Genomic DNA, 20031 nt, shown 5'->3' with positions numbered 1-20031 from the left:
ATGCATTTATCCAAAGTTCCTCCTACGCAATTCTACAAACCAGTTGTTACAAAAACTCTGTTTTTGTGATAAAAGCTCAGCTGGCCGTGTTGAGTAGCTCTGGGTGACAGCAAACAGGCCGCCATGATTCATTCCTGCCCCCTGTGTGAGACGTTGAATGTTCCTGAAGCTGATTGGCTGTAGCAACGCAATGCACGACAAACGTTAACATTTTTTAACTTCTTCGGGCAGGCAAAATGAGCGGAATTTTGAGTTGCATCTTGCATTGCTTCATAAGGCATCCTTTGCGTCACCCAACGCTCCTTCATAACCTGTTGCACGAACTACACTGACTGCAATACAAAGCCGTCTGCTATTTCTCCGTGTTCATTTTCCGTGTGAATGCAGCATAATCCAGCTGCGCCCATCTGGGAATTTTTGTGATCAAACATCCACCAATCCAATAAAGATGATCTCCGTTATCAAAATTCCAATAGTGTAGATAGATGTTTTTCACGTCTTCTTTGGACAAGATTAATAGGCACACAGTCCTCATTTTGGTGGTGTATCCACCGGCGGATATCGCAGAGGACCAGGAAGGCTCTTCCCAGACTTTTTCATGGTTAGATTTTGGCTTAGAATATTGTAGGAGACTACAATGATAGCGGAGAGAGGACACAGGACAAAGTCAGCAAAGAAGAGGGGTAAGGGACATAGAGGAGTAGAGCAGAAAGCGTCCACCTCGTTCGAGAGCAAAGCCTCTCAATAAATGTAGTAAAGAAATAAGGAAAATGCTTTCAACTACTTCTGATTGGCAAAATGTTTATTGTAATAGTGCATCCATATAAGTATACTATAAATTAAATCCATTAATGTCATTTCCTACAATTAGACTGTTTTATTCATTCAGTAACATTTCAATTAATGAAACAAACAACATCAACAAAACAACAACAAATCTGAGCTGCAGAAGTTGAGAGATTGTTGAGAGATGTTCAGTTACAAAACGAACATTTCGACATTACTTTCTTTTAACCCTTTTACTTCGGTTGGGACAATGTATCCCTGCGCTTTTCAAAAAATGGCAGTGGGTATAGGGATGGTAGCACTCAAACGAAATGGCATCCGGTTCATTAAACACCCATCTACACATTCTAGTGAGATTTAGCAACTTTTCCATCTGCAACAAGCCAGTGCTGGGCCCATTGACAACAAGTTTGAAATTTCTCGTCAATTAACGTTCCAATACTGTGGAAATATATTGACCATATGTGCTATACTGTATATGTGTGTTACTGTCGATTACACTGATTACTATGTATTGCAGAGCATTCAGTGATCATTTTCACTTCTCTGTCGCGTCACGTTTATATTATTATTATTATTATTATTATTATTATTATTATTATTATTATTATTATTGTTATTATTATTATTATCATTATCAGAGGTGGTCCTTGCATTTCACATTTTGGCCTTCAGTGAATGAACCCCTGATGCGCACATACACAGGCTTTTTTTCAGAGCATTTAAACATCAATAAACCCGCATCAGCAATTAAAGCGTATCATTATACATGCCGAAATTTTAAAATAAGTCTTCATAATTTCAAATTACAGTGGGCCCCCGTGTTATGACCTTAATTCATTCAGAGGCTAGGCTCGTAACTTGAATTCGCTGTATGACAGGCATTTTTTTTTTCTTAAACGAGAACTTTTTTTAAACAATGACTTTTTTGTTAAAACAAGAACTTTTTTAAACGAGAACTTATTTTTGAACAAGAATTTTTGTACGATTTCCTTCTCTTTAGTCCATATTAGAAGAAGCCTCTCCATTTTTTTGTTGACCGACGTCCGTCCCCTGGCAAGGAACACTTAGAACACTTGCTTGCTTTAAAGGCTTCCTTGTTCTTGAGAATTGTGCCGATTGTCGAGCGGTTACGGCCATACTCACTAGCAAGGTTAACTATGCCTGCGCCTCCTTTGTATTTTTTTATCATCTCCTGCTTCGTTTCTTTTGTCATCATTCTCTTACTTCTTTCTTTATTGCCACTTGCAATTTTAGAAACCATGTCTAACAGATAAAAGTTTGCAAAGTCTTCATAACACACAGACCAGCTCGTGCCCTCAAGCAAGGTGAGGGAGTTCGGCCAATAGCATATCGGCATTTCTGTGATTGACGTGACGCTGGCCAATAGCATATCGGCATTTCCGTGACATGCGAGAAAAGTTATTTTTGTTGATGCAGCAAAGCGAAAAAAATAGTGCGGACACACTGACGGGTATGTTGGATGGTTCGTAAGACGAAAGGTTTTTGTGTAAGAGGGGGACAAAAAAACGCCGCAGTCCATGTCGTAAGATGAAAAATACGTAAGACGGGATTCGTGAACCGGGGGCCCACTGCATTTGTCTACGAAGTTTTATGAAGTCCACCAAGAGCAGGCAAGCATGAACATTATTGTATGCTAAATTAAAAACGGCAATTCAATATAAGTGTCACATCTGCATGTTGAGTTGAATTGGGAGGAGGAAGGAACAGGACCCCAAAAATGCAGGAAAACTGAGAAATATGTGGCTCAAAAAGGAAGTTTTAACAAGGAAATGAGGCAGGACCGAACGGGAGCAAAACTGGATGGACAAAGGTCAATGGACAGGTGGACGAAATCAAACCAATGAGAACGCAGACAATAAAGGCAGACACGAGTGGAACAGAAACATGAACAAAACCCCACAACACTAAAGCCAACCAAACCAGACGATTGAATATGAATGACAGAAAATGAAACAACATATTAACTCACCAAAAAGGCTATCCCCAAGTTATTTCAGTACAAAATCCCTTCATCTTTTTTTCCTCACAAAGACTTTCATGACTTGCTTGTTTATGAGTTTATCTTCACGTTTCATTTCCTATAATAAATCCGTTGTATTGACATGGACACCAATGCTAAAAGTCGTGTCGGTCATATTTCCGTTTCGCTCTTCTTCAGCCATTGTGGGTTGAAAAAAAAAATGTGGCCGCGAGTTTGGCTTTGATTTACGCTAACGCTAATGTTAGCTGGTTGTTTTTATTTTTTTTGTGAAAACTTTATTTAACTACTCCCACCGTTAAACATGGTGAATCAATATAGCGCCACCTTTACTGCAGTGAGCATCCACTTATGTCATGTTCTACATGAGGCCTTTAGACTGCGATCTTATGACTCGATTGTCTATTGCAGCTGTCTAACAAAACTATGGGCCCGTACACAATACGTCATTGCACACTGCACAGAAGCGAATGCCTGAGCATTTTTTTTTGACTTTTTTTAACCCTAACAAGTAATATATGCCACACGTTACATATAGTTAAAAAAACAAAACGAAACAAAAGCATTGGTCGTGAAAGGGTTAAGGGAAGGTAACAGTTCAAACAGCCACTGATTGTTTTTCCAACTTTTTTTTTTTAATGTCTCTGAAAAATCGGTAACATCATATTTGGGAATGTGGAAACGTTTGTCATGCCATTTTGAATATTTTGAGACTGTGTACTGTACTATGAAGTTAATTTTTACAATCATAATTTGTGCATGCGTGCGTGTCTATGTTTGAACATGTGCGCAGGCGCGCGCGCATGTGCGCGTATGTGCGTGATGCGCTCGTAATTGAATTGTGAATCAACTGGCAGGCCGGTCAGCCACCCCCTCCCTGTCCTGTCCCTCTCAGCCGCGCCAAGCACCGCCCATCTCAGCTGTTGTCGTCTTTTCAATGCAACGCCCCTGCTCAGAGACAGAGCGGAAGGAGTGAGTGTGTGTGAATGTGTGTGAGCGTGTGAGAAAGAACGAGGAAAAGGGAGTGAGGACAGGCCGTGTGCCGGGAGAAAGAAAGCCAAGTTTAGAAGTGACAGAAACCAGAATTTTGGTTGAGTTTTTGAGACTTACAAAGAGGCTCCACAGAAAGTGATCGGCGCGCGTCAGCTCCCCTCCCAGATATTGAGTGATCGGAGCGGCTAGAATAAAAACGGCACTCTAATGATTATGACGGCAGCTGTCGATATGAAACCGACGTTGACAATCATAAAGGCTGAGAAAATGGACGGTGAGTCTTTTCTCCCTTCTTCTATGCGTATCGTCCGGCTACTCGGTAGTTACCGTACATTAGCTATTCGTTGAGCGCCAATTAGACCGGGGACATGACGTTCATTTCAATCTCACGGTTGCTCAATGTGGGACGGCTTGAGAAAAATGCAAAAACGCCTCTTGATTTACTTGACAGTGGTGCAATCCTAGAATAGCCTGCGTGCTTCTGCTTTATGACTGTGCTCATCGTACTGACATCTGTAACCAGGTTGCAACAGTGGGAAAAGTTAGCCCGTCGATTAGACGGCTCCTTCCTTAACTTCTCTTCCATGCCTAATATCTGTTGTTTGATCCTTTGATTTTGAATGTGTTTCCACTCTCGCTTTTATCCCATTCTGTCTCTGTGTTTATCTCCATTTTAACTCACATCCTTGACCCCGCCAAGGCTGCTGACAGCAAGGGGAACTCGACCGTCCGCTCCATCACTGCCCCCCCCCCCCCCCCCCTTTTTTTTTCTCACTCTCTGAGGCAGGCTGAGGTGATGAATCTGCAGTGTTGAGGTTTGCCTCTCTTTTGACCCTGCCTGCCTGGAACTTTTGGCTTACTTCAGAGGCAGTCCAGGGTTCATCTAGGAGAAGGCCACAACTGTCTTGTCTTCAAGCCTTGTGGGTTTCACGAGTTTGTGTGTGTCTGTGTAATTAGACGCTTGCATCATTTGCACTTAGACTGTACCTTAGCGGATTTCGTGCTGTTTTTAAAAGCAGAATTTGTTTTGTGTTCATCATGGAATGTTGCGACTGACCACATTCACCAGTCATTGTCAGCATCTATGCAAAGGTGTCGTTGCATTGATGGTGTTAAAACAGGACACAGTATCTTGCAGAACCATTTTGTTCACATACCGTATGATGAGTTAAAACATACCGTATGATGAGTTCAAATAACATGTTCTGATTGAGACCAACAAGCCTACATTTAGCATGTAAAGGTCAATCAAACAAGGCTGACACACAAACGCTGTCCTCATATTTTCAACAAAGCCCCTAAAAAAAAAAAAAAAATCTCAATGTGGGGGGTAATAACTTGTGTACACTATTTGAGTGCTGTGCCACCTGCATGTACATGCTCCATATATCCATTATTCTAAGAATTTAAAGTGGCTTATTGACCATTATGCTATGGAATAGTTTTGTTCTTTTGAGTCATGACCATCATGCTGTAATTTATTTTTGTGACTTTGTGACAGGCGAGGTAACTAAAACACTGTTGGGGTTAAAGGTTGCACCCAAAGAAGGCTGGCATTCAAGAGTTTTTACTCCTACATTGAGTGTTCATGTAGTAAATTCCTTCTTTTGATCCAGAACAGATTGTGAAATGCTTTACAGTAGGACATTTAAGGGCAAATACAATTTATTGATCTTAATAAAATTCCACTTTGTTGATATAAATGACTAGAAAACAAATTACTGTATTTTTCGGACTATAAGATGCAACTTTTTACTCATGATTTGAGATATGAGGTTTATAGTTCAGTACGGCTTATCTTTTTTGCTGGCCACCAGAAGATGATCGACTGGTAAAGCATATATATATATATATATATATATATATATATATATATATATATATATATATATATATATATATATATATATATACATATAATGTATGTGTGTGTGTTTTTAATCATGAATCCCCCTGCCTTCTCCCCACCACTGTGCAGAAAATAAGCACGTTGCTAATCTTAGAACCAAAATGTTGCCCACATTGCAGAGAGGTTATAGCTCTTGCTTGTTTACACTGTTCAAACACTTGCACGCCAATATATTGTACATTTTAATTTGATTTCAGATGGATTGTGAAGGCCAAACAGTCGATAGGCCAATGTGGTCCGTGGGCCATACTTTGCAGGGATCAGACTTCAATTCTTACGGAGTTGAAAACTTGCATGTTATTATCTGTCTCAAACACTGACATTTACTGCCAATTGTACAGATTGCAAGATTCCCCTCTAGTCAAAGCACAACATAACATATTAAATTCTAAGGAACGGTTGTCCAAACCTGGGGCTGGTCTCCTGCATGTTTTCCAGGTGTCTACTCCGACACACTTGATTCAAATGATCATGAATGATATCAGGGTTCTGCTGAGCTTGCTGATGAGCTGATCATTTGAATCAGGTGTGTCAAGGAAAGAAAACTGGAAAACGTGCTCGATACTGACCCTCGAGGATGGAGTTCAGGCACCCGTTTTAGGAGGTAAAGCGTTCCGTTTTAAACTATAGAAATGTTTTTGATACTGGCCCTCGAGGACTGACTTCGGACACTCCTATTCTAATTCAAAGCATTTCGTTTTTAAATATGGAAGTTTTTTTAAACAAGAAGGTCTTGAATTTCTTTAATGTTTAAGGTCTTTTTTTTTCCTCAAATGTAATTTGGAAGGGTCTTTTTTTTTTCCTCAAATGTAATTTGGAAGAAAACTTATCAAAATGCAGTGTTGTAAGTTGCGTTCGCTCTCATTTATCTTGAGAGCCCTCTTAAGACATCCTGATACTTGTGGTGACGTATGAACATAAAATCATCCGGCACCTTCCACTTGGGTATGGTTGAGAGAGTTTAGCAAGAGTGCTGTGTTGCATAAGATTCCATTTTGTTTGAGTCTTTGTGTCAGCACTTTCTGTAGTGTGGGATGTGGAATATACAGTATGCCATCGTTGGAGAGTACGCGGCCATGTGGCAGCTGTGTAAACATTGTTTGGCCGATCAGGGTTTTGCTTGAATGTGGTCTGTCATTGAATTGAAACAGTTAAAGGTAGCAGGTGCATGTTTTTATTTTTTTTTATTTTATTGTTTCCCCATTATCATGTATGTTACAGCTTGTCAAACGGGCTGCCAAAAGCAATACTGAATTAAAGCCAGTTCTACGTCAGTATACCCATTTTATGCCAATTTATCGATCAGACAGCAAAGTGGGAAAGGTTTTGCATGTCAGAGACCCTTAAATGTCTGTTTCTATTTTCAGATGTTCAGAAGTTGTTTCTAGGCCTGCGCATAGCTAATAATTTGTAAAATTTAGGAATAGAAATGAACACACTTTGCTAATTTAAAGTCACAGATATTCATAAATCTATTCATAAATTCATAAAGACGTTAGTACCAAATCTTTGATACCATAAGGTGCACCAGATTATAAAGCAGCATACAGTAGTCCCAATGAATAGGTTTTGTTATAGAAAATTTCCATAAATAATAAATAAGACACAGCACTGCAAATTAAGAGAAACCAACCAGTACAGCCTCTAAGTCCAACTTTATTCAACTTCAATTCTTAGTTTAGATTTTAAATTTATTAAGGTTGTATCTGTCAAAAGATGCATTGTGAAGTACCATATTTAATGGACCGTAAGGTGAAAGCAAATGAATTAAAAAGATGAACGGAGAAGCCAATATACAGTACATTGCACGTGATTAAAAGGCACACTACTGTATTCATTATGATGAAGAGTGTGAATGACCACGACGGTATTTTTCCAAAATATGCAGATGTGTATCGCAAAATGGAAAATGGTTTTCAGAATTTTTAGAGTTCAATAAAGCTGTTGTGTCACATCAAGTTAGCATTTCCTTCATTGCTTCCTTATTCAGCCTGTCATCTGCTGCGGTGCTCGTATAAACATGTAATCATTATTCTGAGTCGGCCCTATCTTAAAGTTTCCCCCATGACTACAAGCCTTAATCATCGCTTATAAAACTTAGTCATAAAGCAAGCCGTAATACACCAGGAGTGTGGTAAATAGCAGGCATATGGTTGTCAGCCTGGGGAAGGGGTTTCCGGTTGGAACGCGCACAAGACCTTGCAAGGTGTGGCTCACTTATGGTTGTGACAGCTTATTGATGTGTTAAAAGTTGAAATAAGTGCGCCTGGTTTTCAACAATGTCTTTTTACCCATACTTTACACAACTGAGCTTCAAGTAGAAAATATGTGCCACAGTAGGAAAGCAGCTGTTTTTTTGCCACTTGGGCTCACGTTGTTCATTCTGTTTGTATATTTTGTTTGCTTGTTTTCTCTTTCAAATGCACACCACCTGCTTGCACAGTGTACAAGCTTTTTAGTGGAAGGTGATCACATGGGCTACGACTGTAGCGCTTATGCCCCAAACATCGGCAGTCTATTGAATGAATTGCTGGCCAAAGCAAAAAAAAAAGAAGGGTGTGCTTGTGTGGGTGGCTCTGGCAGGTACATAAAACCTTTTAAAAAAAAAATACCAGAAAGTAACTACCAATTCACTAGTTTTTTTTTTTTCCAAACATAAGCTGGATAAATCAAATCATATTGCAATTTTTATACTGGTTGTTCATACTATATCAAGATAGGGAGTATAATTGGCAACACTGTACTCCTATTGTCAATTGCAGGGGTGTCAAACTCATCTTCATCAAGGGGCCACATTGTAGTTGTGGTTTCTGTCTGAGGGCCGGAAAAACTGAGCCGAATAACGGAAGTCAAATCAATTTTCAAGTTCGTCACACACTTAGTTTTGAAATCAAAGGTCAGTGTAAACAACACCTGATTTAAATGATTACAATGATTTTCAAGGTCCTACTTAGTTTCCTGGTGAGCTAATTAATTGAATTAGCTGTATTGGGGAGAGACACCTGCAAAACATGCAGAATGCTGGTCCTCGAGGACTAGAGTTTAACACCGGTGTTCCAGAGCAGGGGTGTCAAATCCAGTTTAATCGTGGGCCAAATTAAACTTCTAGTTCCTGCTGGAGGGCCATTATGACCGTGAAGTCAAACAAATCAATTTTAGATATCATCGTCATATATTTATCTAGTTTTGGCTCTAGTGGCTCTACAAAATGAATAATTGGATGGACGTTTAATGCTTCTTCACATGGTCAGATGGTTACATTGAGTCAACAGGCAACAATTTCACAGGACATGCTCATTTGTTTTCATCATGACCAGTCACATTGATAGTACAAGTATGACGCTAATCTTACCCCCACCCCTAACACACATTTGGCTGGGATGAGTCATAAAGGGACAAGAAGCAGATTTTATCATCAGTGATGAATTCAAACCCCAAACCCACCTCTGATTGCAAAACACTGACTTGTAAATTTCCACTAATCTGGCAGATTTTTTTTTTTAAATGTACTTTTATGAGCTTGCATGGTTAGTTTCAAGGAAACTTAAATGTGTTTTAAAGCAAGGCTAACTTGAAATTCAATTATAATTCAAAGCAACTGTGAGATTCTACCAAACGTTGTGATGCTACACCAAGCCTAAAATAGAAAAGTCATTTATTGATCATCAGGTGCTATAGCAATTTCACCTCTGAAGTTGCAGGTTTTTTTTTGGTCACATTGGAGGAATACAAGTGATATACTGTAAAAAATATTTTTAAGTATAATTTATGAGACGTGTTGAGTTGTTCACTGGGATAAAAGTGCTTCAGCGCCATTGGAACAAATGATCATCCCTTAATGTGTACTATTTTGAAAAATAAATATTCCCAAAATCTTTTATACCTTTTAGTTTCTGCAATGCTGAGAACATCCCATACATCCCTCATTTAAAAAAGCTGGGTGACATACATTAATGATTGTAAAACAACGGAGGAATGTTAAGCATGTGGGATGAAAACACTACTGTGGGGGAGACATTTATTTATCAAGTATCCATAGCCTTGCCTCCTGCACATGCATATTTTCCCACCACTAGGAATCTGGCCTCTGTTTATTCAAGAGGCCAAAAGAAAAAAAACCTTTTGAAGTTGTATTTTTTGGCTATACTATAGACATTTTTGCTGGGGATTTAAATGTAATTATTTTTTTTAATTCATTTTTTGAAGCAATTGTTTATTGATGGCAGAATCTTACTTTGAATGTTCTAGTCTCCTTGAGGAGACTTTCAATTTGATCACGATGCACAACTTTAGAACACACACATTTGAATAGAGCCTCTTTGGATGCAGCCTCAATTGCTTTATGGTACATTTACTCAACAATCAATCCAATTCATCCAATAATCTTACAATTGATACATACATGCCCCCAATTTCCCGGGTCAGCATTTGAATGACAAAATATAGATACAGTAGGTTAAAGAAATCCAACATTTGAACATGTCTGCAACTTGTTTAATTTTCTCGAGCAGTGGTCCATCGACAGTGGGTGAGAAAATGAAGTGCATGCCTCAAATAACACACTGACAAAAGGGACCTGGTTGCAGTATGTATCTGCTTCGATGGGGGGGGGGGGGAGTTTTGTGGAAAAAAATGCAACAAGCTGAGTAAACTGTTTGTCAGATGTGCTGTCTGTTTGGTTTAATGCCCAAACAGTTCCCCAAGAGCATCCCCTGTTTGTTTACAACAGGGATAGAGAATTAACTCCAACCACCTGCATTCTCCAGTGTAACACTTACAGTATATGCTAATTTTGTTTTTTCCTACTTAGTGTTGGGATACGGTAAAATACTAAATACTGAAATCATAGGTGTGGCATGTAGTTTTGTGTGAGGGAGAGTGTGCTCTAATGGGGACAAATTGTTAACGTTACTTTCCAATTATAAGGCACACTAAAAATCTTTTACACCCCTCAGAAATTGTGTCTTATCAGGTGTGACCTATTTATGGTCGTCAAATTGACGTTGAGTAAAGCTGGACTTTTTTGCTTTACTGGATTCTTTCCTTTAATTTGCAGAAAGGGGTTTGCTTTACTGGATTCTTTCTTTTAATTTGCAGAAAGGGCTTTATGCCCCAGTGCGGCCTATAACGCAGTAGGGCCGAAAATTTTCCCAAATGGACCTGTTCATTTAGACTGCGCTTTATAATCTAGTGCGCTTCATAGCCAGGTGTGCTTTATGGTTAAAAAAAATACTGATTCAGACTGTGTTTCACCTTTTTATTATAGCCTTCATTATGACCTTAAAATAACACAATTTAAAGATATCTCCCAATATTGTCATAAAACTATATATTTTTTTTCCCATCTCTAAAGTTTGGCATATAATATGTTTTTTTTTCACCACTTGTTGTAAGTGATACAAATGCACATTTGGGACACAGCTATTTATTTTTAGCTGTTGAGCACCTTAACTGTTGACCCATTAATTTCATCTGTGACACCTGGCAGTGCTTGCACTCTTAAGTTAAAACAAAACAACAACCAACGGAAAGAAGAAAAGAAGGTTTGGGTGACGTACTGTTAAACGCACATTACTGAAACTCAACACACGCCTAAACCACAAGCATTTTCACACATTGGAGACTCAAAACGTTCATAAATAGTTACACAAGCAAATTGGCAACCAAATCATGCCAAAAAAGTTTACCAACCAAAAAAAAAAAAAAAAAAGTACCAGCAAAGTACTGGTGAAAAGAATTTTATCTTCTCTTTGGACTATGGTCTGAAAGTTATTTAAGTGTAGAAACAGTAGCGCTCACATAATCTAATGACGTGTGAGAGACATGACTAGGAACTTGAGGACATGTACAGTATGGCAGTATTACTCTCAATTAATTGTCTTTTTCGGTAGCGTCGCATGTGCGGTGGTGATCCGGGACGACTCCGGTTTCATTGCCAAAGACAGATGTCTGCAGGAATGGCCTCGTGCCGCTCGGGCTCTATACACCACCACAGACTTGTGCGGCAATAGGGCAGCCAAGATACAGTGGTTGCTGTCTAAGAATAAAACTATGCTTTCAGCATCTTGCTCTGTGTAGGGACGATGGTCCTCGTTTGTGTATCAGATGTTGCAAACACTGATCTATGTTAGGAAAAATATAGCTTTCACTTGGGTTTGAGCTGGTTCTACACTTCTATTCCCGGTCTTTAAAACTTAGATGGAGATCAAAAGAGCTGTCTGAACAAGCATCCCTCTCAAAAACAGACTGCCATGCTGCCCCCCTCCTCTTGCTCCACCATCGCTGTGGTGCTGAATGGGCCCCCTTCATATTGGTTGTGTGTGTGAGCCTATGGTCTCAGACCAAGGGTCCTGATAAGATCTCCATCAAAAGTTCTCCCAGATACAATTGGCACCCACAGTCAGCTGAAGTGCCAAATTGTAAGGCTTTGGCATAAAGCCAAGCCATCGCTTCTTTTTTTTTTTTCCTGTTTGAACTGAAACTAGGCTCATATGGGAAACCCAGAAATGCCTTTGAGGCGGATCTTGTGTATCTGACCTTTACCTGAACCCACAGCCTGCCCTACTACCCACAGGAAGTGAACGCTGAGCCACAGGAAATTGATTCTTAAACTGTTTTCTTTTAAGACCAAGGACCATAAAGGAGCAAAGCTAGCCCCCCCCCATCTGCTGCTCAAATCAACCCACATCCATTGACTGAATAAACTCCAAACGGCTAATTATAGCTCACTTGCAAGATAAAAAGCATATTGTTCCATTGTGTTGGGTTTGGTTGCATGAAATACTTGTATCATTGCATCAGTCGAGAGGACGCTGCAGTTTGGGCTTCATGAATGAAGCGAGTCTCCAACAGAGGCTACGAGATGGCACTGATCCCACTGTGATGTCACATCAGACACACTAAAAAGCGAGGCAGCCTTGAGACGCCTCCTGTTCATGGGATCATATTACAAGCTGGTGACTCATCCCCAGTCCTTAGTGGTTCTGAAGGATGTTCCCTGGATATCCTATTCAGCACAGCCATACTCTAATGCCTCTTTGAAACCCAAAGATTACAAAATGTTAACATCAACATCCAAGCTCTGGTGCTCTTGTGTAATTTTCTTCAGGTGTGGATTTGTAGTTTAACAGGTTTATCATACAAGAACGTTTGTCAATTGTTGGAAATTAACTTGGATGGAAAGCCTGTACCTTTAACGGTGCACAGTCAGACTTTCTTTGTGAAAACAGCCCTTTACTCATATTGTTAAGAGAGTTGTGGTTAATCAATGCCAAAACAACCAATTTACTTCTCAGAATAGACAGCATAAAACGAGAGTTCTGTTTTGCAATGTATTTTCCACCCTGAGTGTTGACAAAGCCACACCCACGTTTTGTAAGCTAAGTGGGTCGAACCACAGTCTAATGTGGAAAGTGATGACTTGTGGATGCTTGAACTTGCTTGACCATTGTGTTTCTAATGGGGCTTGCAGGCACTGAAATCCTATCAGGGCATCATTTATGAGATACCGTCGAGAATGATGTGAGCTTTGCCTATTTCGCTAATGGATGCACACTGCACATTATCCCTCTGCCACAGATAAGTTTCATATGGATCATTCTCAGAGATGATAGCGCTATTGCCATCAGTCCTTTTAACATGCTGCATGCTCTGTCTGCACTGGCATGCTTGTCTTTAGTTCTATTTAACCATTGTTATATTATGTTAAAGTCATTTTTAACAATCAGTAAAGTGATGATGACCTTCATCAAGAGTTGACTCGAGCAAATATGGATGACTTTAAAATTGGTCTTCATTTGTGATACCTCAATTTGTATTACACATTTAGAGAATCAATGTTGAAATTTTAATAGAATATGGCATTGTAACATAACGTGTGTTTTATTTATATATTTTTTTTCTGACAGTAATTGAGTAGAATTGCAAGAACGTGGATACAGCTTTGACTTTAATGAGGGATTATTTTCTTCATTATCATTCTACAAAACAAAAAAACAACAAAATGAATGCCTCTAACAGCAGTTTATGGAAAACGCTCTTGTTCCTCCCGTCAAGAATTTAGTGTTGAATGGCTTTTATGGTGGATTTTTTTTGTTTTGCCACCACAGTGGTAGATTCACATATGATGTGCACCAATATTGCAAAAATGTAAGATACAGGAGCATTAAATGTTGAAACACAGATCGTGTGTCCACTGACTCAAATCTGCCTACTTTTGAGGATGCATAGCATAGTGGAACACCATATGAGATTGATAAACTGCAAACTCAAAACTTTTTTCAACATTGTTAAAGATAAACTATCATCAAAGATGATAAACTATCATTATCACTCAAAATACAAACTAAACTGTTTGGATAAGGTGCTACTATTTGTTGTGTACCAGCTATAAAATGACAATAAAGGCATTCCGTGTATTCTACTCAACCCCACCCCACATTTTACTGAAATACATTTTTGGCAAGGAAGTGCAACCTGTCCACTGCTTCTGGCTTGAGGCATGCCTTGCTACATGTGAGTATTTTGCCTTAGTCTTTCCAACTTTATAAGTATGGGTGCTTGATCTTAAGCAGTGTGCAACTTGACCGCTCCTGTGATCACGCTCCATTGTGCACCAATCTTATCCTATGTGCTTTCTTGTGTAAAGGATTCCACAGTAAGCTGGTGTTTAGCGACAGTTTGTTGGTTGATGTAGTCTTTTTTCCACTCCCCTCGCAAAGCTTGACGTTTTACAGTCAGGTAGGTTTCCCTATTTTAGTTGCCAGAATAAGTTTGTTATGCTGCTGCCTGTTGTTACAATGGGCTTAAAAAAAAAGTGGCAGTGGTACTTGCTCCATGACTGTCACCACAAACCCAAACGACTTCCAAACCTCTGATAATACAACTTCTGTTTTTTTTTTAGAAACAAATGATCTGCTTTCTTTAACCGTAGCAATGTTGTCCTGCTGCCTATTGTTGCAATGGGCTTCGAAAAAAATGTGGCAGTGGTACTTGCTCCATGACTGTCACCACAAACCCAAACGACTTCCAAACCTCTGATAATACAACTTCTGTTTTTTTAGAAACAAACAATCTCCTTTCTTTAACCGTAGCAATGTTGCGCTAGCTTTCTGTTTGGCACGAGTGTGAAGGAAACAAGTGGAATGGCGAAAACTTCGGATGTTTAGAGGACAAAACACGCAGCAGCAAACGGGGGGAAATATGAATTTTCTTATTTTTAAAATTGCCCTTTACAAAAATATTCGAATTAATTAATTGAGATTTTTGTTTGGCAAAGGAGTACACAGGACACTGTGCTGCTTGTAAAACTCTGTACTACTGCATGTTCCTGCTTTCTATGAAAGCCAAACATGGTAGTCGGACTGGGCAATACCGTTTTTTTTTTTTTTTTTTTTTTTTTAAGTTTAATTATATTATTCAATTAATTGTGTTTTTTGTGCGCTTGTGTTTGTCTATATACACTACTCTGCTCAGTTAAAAAAACAAAAGAATACTGAAAACTTCATACTGGACATCATTTCATTTTACAAATTTCGCAAAAATTTCCTAGTCTCATTCTCGTTTACTCAAGCTCATGAAACATCTCATCTGCATTGAATGCATGTTTTGTGGGAGTTAAGGGATAGGAAACACGCCCGCCAACTTACAGGACCCAGCAGCATGTGTATTTGCTATATTTGAGGCAGATTATTTATTATATTAAAACTTCAACATGATTGCCAACTTTGCCATTCGACAGTTATATGCTTTTTCAACATACTACTAAATCACATACATCGTGGGGTAAAACTGCTATTATTTTGCTTTTCACACAGAGGATATAATTAAAAAAGAAAAAGTACACAGATAAGTTACATGGACTAAAGGAGTGAAAGTTGCTGTGAATTCCATGAGTGGTCATGGCAAGCATAAAGCATACAGCGCTACAGTCTGCTATGTAGGGAGCTAAAAATACCATTCCAATGGAAATGTTTTAAAATGTGGATTGATGCCATTGTGAAATGACAGGTTGTTTTTTTTCATCACATGCATTTATTTATTTATTCATCTGTATTTTTGTCCGGCCTTCTATGAACCTTGATTCAATAGTCATAGCGCTAACGCTAACACAACACAATAGTAGCTAATTTTGTCTACCTAAGGTAGAAATCACAAATGTCAGTCCTGGTTAAAATCTAGTCCATCATTGAAATAACTGAAACTATAGTTTTTACATGGTTGCTTTATGAGTCCTCAAAGAAAACCAAATACTGTACAAAGTAAGCCTTCTGTTAAATGATGGTGAATCTTCAAACCACTCAAACATTGGTTAAAATTCAACTCATACACTGACTCAAGCTTATCAGATGAGATAATTTTCTTGATGGCAGTAGTAGCACATTGTACCCTTTCGTCATGATTGGTAAATTTACTACGGGCACACTTTTGATATTAATTTGAAATGTTTGTGATTCGTACAGTATTTGTCCAGTTACTTTTTGTAGTCGATCCTAGTTGTCTTGATGGCCTCAGGGTGTCGCCCATTGTTCCTTATCTCACTTGTTGACCTGTGTATCCTACACTCTTTAAGTCTGGTCAACCTAATTAGACCTAAGTCTTCAGGCACTGTTTTAAAGCATCAAAGAGAGTTCTGTTTCCCACTGGGTGCCCACTGGCAGTGAGCAGAAAACAGCGAGGATAGTGTCTGACTGAGACCCTCAAAATAGCCCCTCCTTCAAACTTGGCTATATCTCGCACACAGCCCAGATGACATCATCACCTCAGCTCTTGATCCCTGGCCCTTTTCAGGGTTTGACCCCATGCTTGGTCGGCGACAGTAGGTCCACTGTTTCAGGGCAACATTGTAGGAGGGCTAAGAAGGGGTCATGGTGTCACTGATGGGCACCAGGCATTCACCCCCACCCCAAAATGTGACCGTATGTGCTGTAGAGGTTAGCCTTTGGCGCAATGGCTAAGAAACCTCCATTCCCCCATACATCCATTTTCTATAGCCGTTTACCCTCACTAGGGTCAATGGCTTGCTGGTGCCTATCCCAGCTGGGACACCCTTGAACTGGTTCCCAGCCAATTGCAGGGGCAAAGAAACAGCTTGCGTTTATTTAGTAGTAGAGCCCCGGGTGAAAACATTTTATAGGAGTCATTTAGACATTGTGTGCACTTCCCCAAAACAATGTTTTGTCAAACGGTGTCTTGGTGTCTTTCACGATATTAGTGAGCCAGATTATCCAAAACATTGTTCACTTGATGATATATGACTTTGGCACAGTGGTGATTACATTTCTTAAGAAACAGAGGTTAAATGGTGGCTATATTTCAAACACAGAAGACACCTGGATCCTGTAAACCCTGCCTATCACTGTGTGGAGGAATATGTGTTTTGTTTGCATGGAAAATATGAGGGTTGTACTCAATCAGTTACGTAATACAGTGAGGACTTTGTTGGTTTTGCTGATTGGGTGGGGCTTGTACTGAGAGCACAGCAATGAGCAGTATGCTCAGACGTGTGAAAAGAGAAAGAAAGCATTACAGGGGGTATTTTTGGTGAGGAAATAGAATTCTTTCATAGTTGTTAAAAGCTCCAAAAGTTGAATTTGCGTGATATGACAAGGTAGCTCAAGGTAATTTAATTAAATGCTTATTCAAGTTCATGTCTATTTTGATGCGTGGTATGACTTTCCATGTTTCATGTTGTAGTAAGAGATTCAAAGAGATTTTATTGTCACATGCATAGTACCACACCACACTTATAGGCAGATATATTTTTGCCAATGTTGTCAGAATGTCAGTTTTTTTTTTTTTCCATGGAAAATGCGTGTGAAACTCCATAATTTGCTTTATTGTGTGGTTACAATACTAGTACTATATTTCCAGCTCATTTCAAGCTCATTCCTCTTTGTAATTTGTGATTTTGGCAGATCCGGAGTGTGGAGACGTTCCCTTGCTAACTCCCGGAAGTAAAGAGATGATGTCCCAAGCGCTAAAGGCTACGTTCAGTGGCTTTACCAAAGAACAACAGCGACTTGGTATACCCAAAGGTAAAATTTGCATGTAGACTAGTTCGTTTTAATTGGAGTTTTCCATCCTAACAAAAACTGAGCACTCAAAAGCAATGTGCCATATATAAAACATCAGATCCTGCAGAAGGTAACAGGATATGTAAAAGATGGCCCCACATTGTCTCTTTTCAGGTTGACCGTTGCAACGTTGACAGTAAAGTGGATGGATGCATATCTGTTAGTTAAATAGCAGTTCAAAAATGAAATCCATACTTCAGTAGCATCTTTTTTTGTCTCCCTTTGTTTGATAGTTTATTTTAGTGAACATAACACATTCTACGTAATTCATATACAATTAAAAATACATAAATAAAATCACATATACAGTGCACTGTGTACAAAATTTACACATCACAAATTTGCCCCAAATTTTATAAATTTCCTTATCAAATTTAGACATATTTTTTTAATAATACATTGTTTTAACTCTTTTTGAGCACAGCCCTGGATTCACATCTTTTCAGTTCTGTTTGATAGTTGTTCCATAAACTGACACCTTGAACAGATACACACATTTGCTTGCTGGTGGCTAGCAAAAAAATAAAACAAAACAAAAAAAACAATCATACAAACAAACAAAAACACAGATAAGCCACATTGGACTATAACCCACAGGGCTCAAAACATGAGGAAAAAGTCCCGGTTTATAGTCCAAAAAATACGGTAATTATGTAGCTTGCTAATTGAGGCCAAACTGTACTCTCTTCCTGCCAATGGTAACGTCAGGACTGCTCAATAGTATTTGTCAATGAGATTGTACAGGCACACCTCCCATTAGCTTCTGTTTGTTTACATCCACTAATGACTGTTTGATTTACGTGCACTGATTATTGCAAGTTACATTTAGTGTATTTGTCAAAACATATCATCATGTGAAGCAAGCTAATGCCGGATAAATCAGCTGCTTTTACTGTTCATAGATGTTTTTGTCAAATGTAACACTCATGTATACGTAAGACAAAAACAGTTAACAGTTAATAAAAATTACCATGCCTGATCCTTTCCAGACCCCAAACAATGGACAGAAAACCATGTAGCAGCGTGGCTAACTTGGACTGTGAACGAGTTCAGTCTGAAGAATGTAGACTTTGACAGATTCTGCATAAATGGCGGCAGCCTGTGCGCAATGGGCAAGGAGCGCTTCCTGGACTTAGCACCTGATTTTGTTGGTGACATCCTTTGGGAGCATTTAGAAATGCTTCAAAAAGGTAAGCATCCATTTTCCCGCACAGTGGTTATAGGCTTATAATGCTAAAATTTCACATGTGACAAATCCACACAATTCTTCTTTTCATTTAGTCAATATTTGCTATAGTAACAGGAGTCAAACAGGAAGGCACACGTTAGCTGAGGTCATTAATATTTCATAATGCTGCATGCAGTTACGTGATACATAAAATCAATGTTGAGGCCGGTCACAGACACTCAGCAACTGATTCTTTATCTATTTTTCATGAAGAGGATACAAAGCATTACCCCAACAACGGACTGACCTCCAACTTCCAGGAATCCCGTTACACCTCAGACTACTTTGTCAGTAAGTATTTGCCCTATTCAATCATGTTGTTATATTATAGGATGTAATTTTAAAATAGGACACGCATTGCCCTCTTGGAGACCTGGAGATCTCTCATTCAAATGAATGAACGCAGCGAGCGGTTGGTGTCACTTGCTGTTTATCTATTCATTTCACTGTTTAATGAACTCATACAATAATTAAATACATAATAATCTGATAATACAATTATAATATATTTATAATTTTAATATTTACAATTCAATACGTAATTTAGTGCAAACAAAATTGTAAATATACAAATATACACCAGATATGTGTACTGTATTAACTCTATTTTTAAAACTTTGCGGTGGTCAGCTGTCTTGCATTCTTAAAACCAGAAAGTGTGCATCTGGAGCGAAGTTCCAGACTATTTTGCTTAACCCTTTCGCTCCCGTTGGGACAATGCGTCCCCGCGCTTTTGAAAAAATGGCAGTAGGTATAGAAATGGCAGCAATAAGATTAAATGGCATTCCAGCGATTCGTTCCATACCTATCTACATATGTGCGCTATATCTGTGTTACTATATATTACACTGATTACTACTGTATGTATTGTAGGCATTCTGTGCCCAGTTTCACTTCTCTGGCACGATTATTATTATTATTATAAAATACAATACCGATGGGACAAAAAATCCCAGGGCATGTAACGTAATCTATGGAAGTGGGAATTTTTTAACTAACTTTCCTTGACTTATAAACAAGGAATACAGTGATCCCTCAC

General features: G+C 38.9%; 1 protein-coding gene across 1 annotated transcript in view; it reads left to right on the top strand.

The window, feature by feature from the left end:
- The first annotated feature begins 3759 nt into the window (after positions 1-3759).
- Positions 3760-20031, top strand: part of LOC148416339 (protein c-ets-1-B) — a 32730-nt gene continuing 16458 nt past the window's right edge. The window contains exons 1-4 of the mRNA XM_088428407.1: positions 3760-4055; positions 17606-17725; positions 18754-18954; positions 19206-19283. Coding sequence (XP_088284533.1) covers positions 3989-4055; positions 17606-17725; positions 18754-18954; positions 19206-19283 — 466 coding nt within the window. The 5' untranslated portion in view covers positions 3760-3988. The remainder of the gene's footprint in view (positions 4056-17605; positions 17726-18753; positions 18955-19205; positions 19284-20031) is intronic.

The sequence above is a fragment of the Hippichthys cyanospilos genome, chromosome 11, assembly GCF_059441005.1.
Source record: "Hippichthys cyanospilos isolate Australia breed blue-spotted pipefish chromosome 11, RoL_Hcya_1.0, whole genome shotgun sequence".
Taxonomy (NCBI): domain Eukaryota; kingdom Metazoa; phylum Chordata; class Actinopteri; order Syngnathiformes; family Syngnathidae; genus Hippichthys; species Hippichthys cyanospilos.
This window is presented reverse-complemented; position numbering and strand designations above follow the sequence as displayed.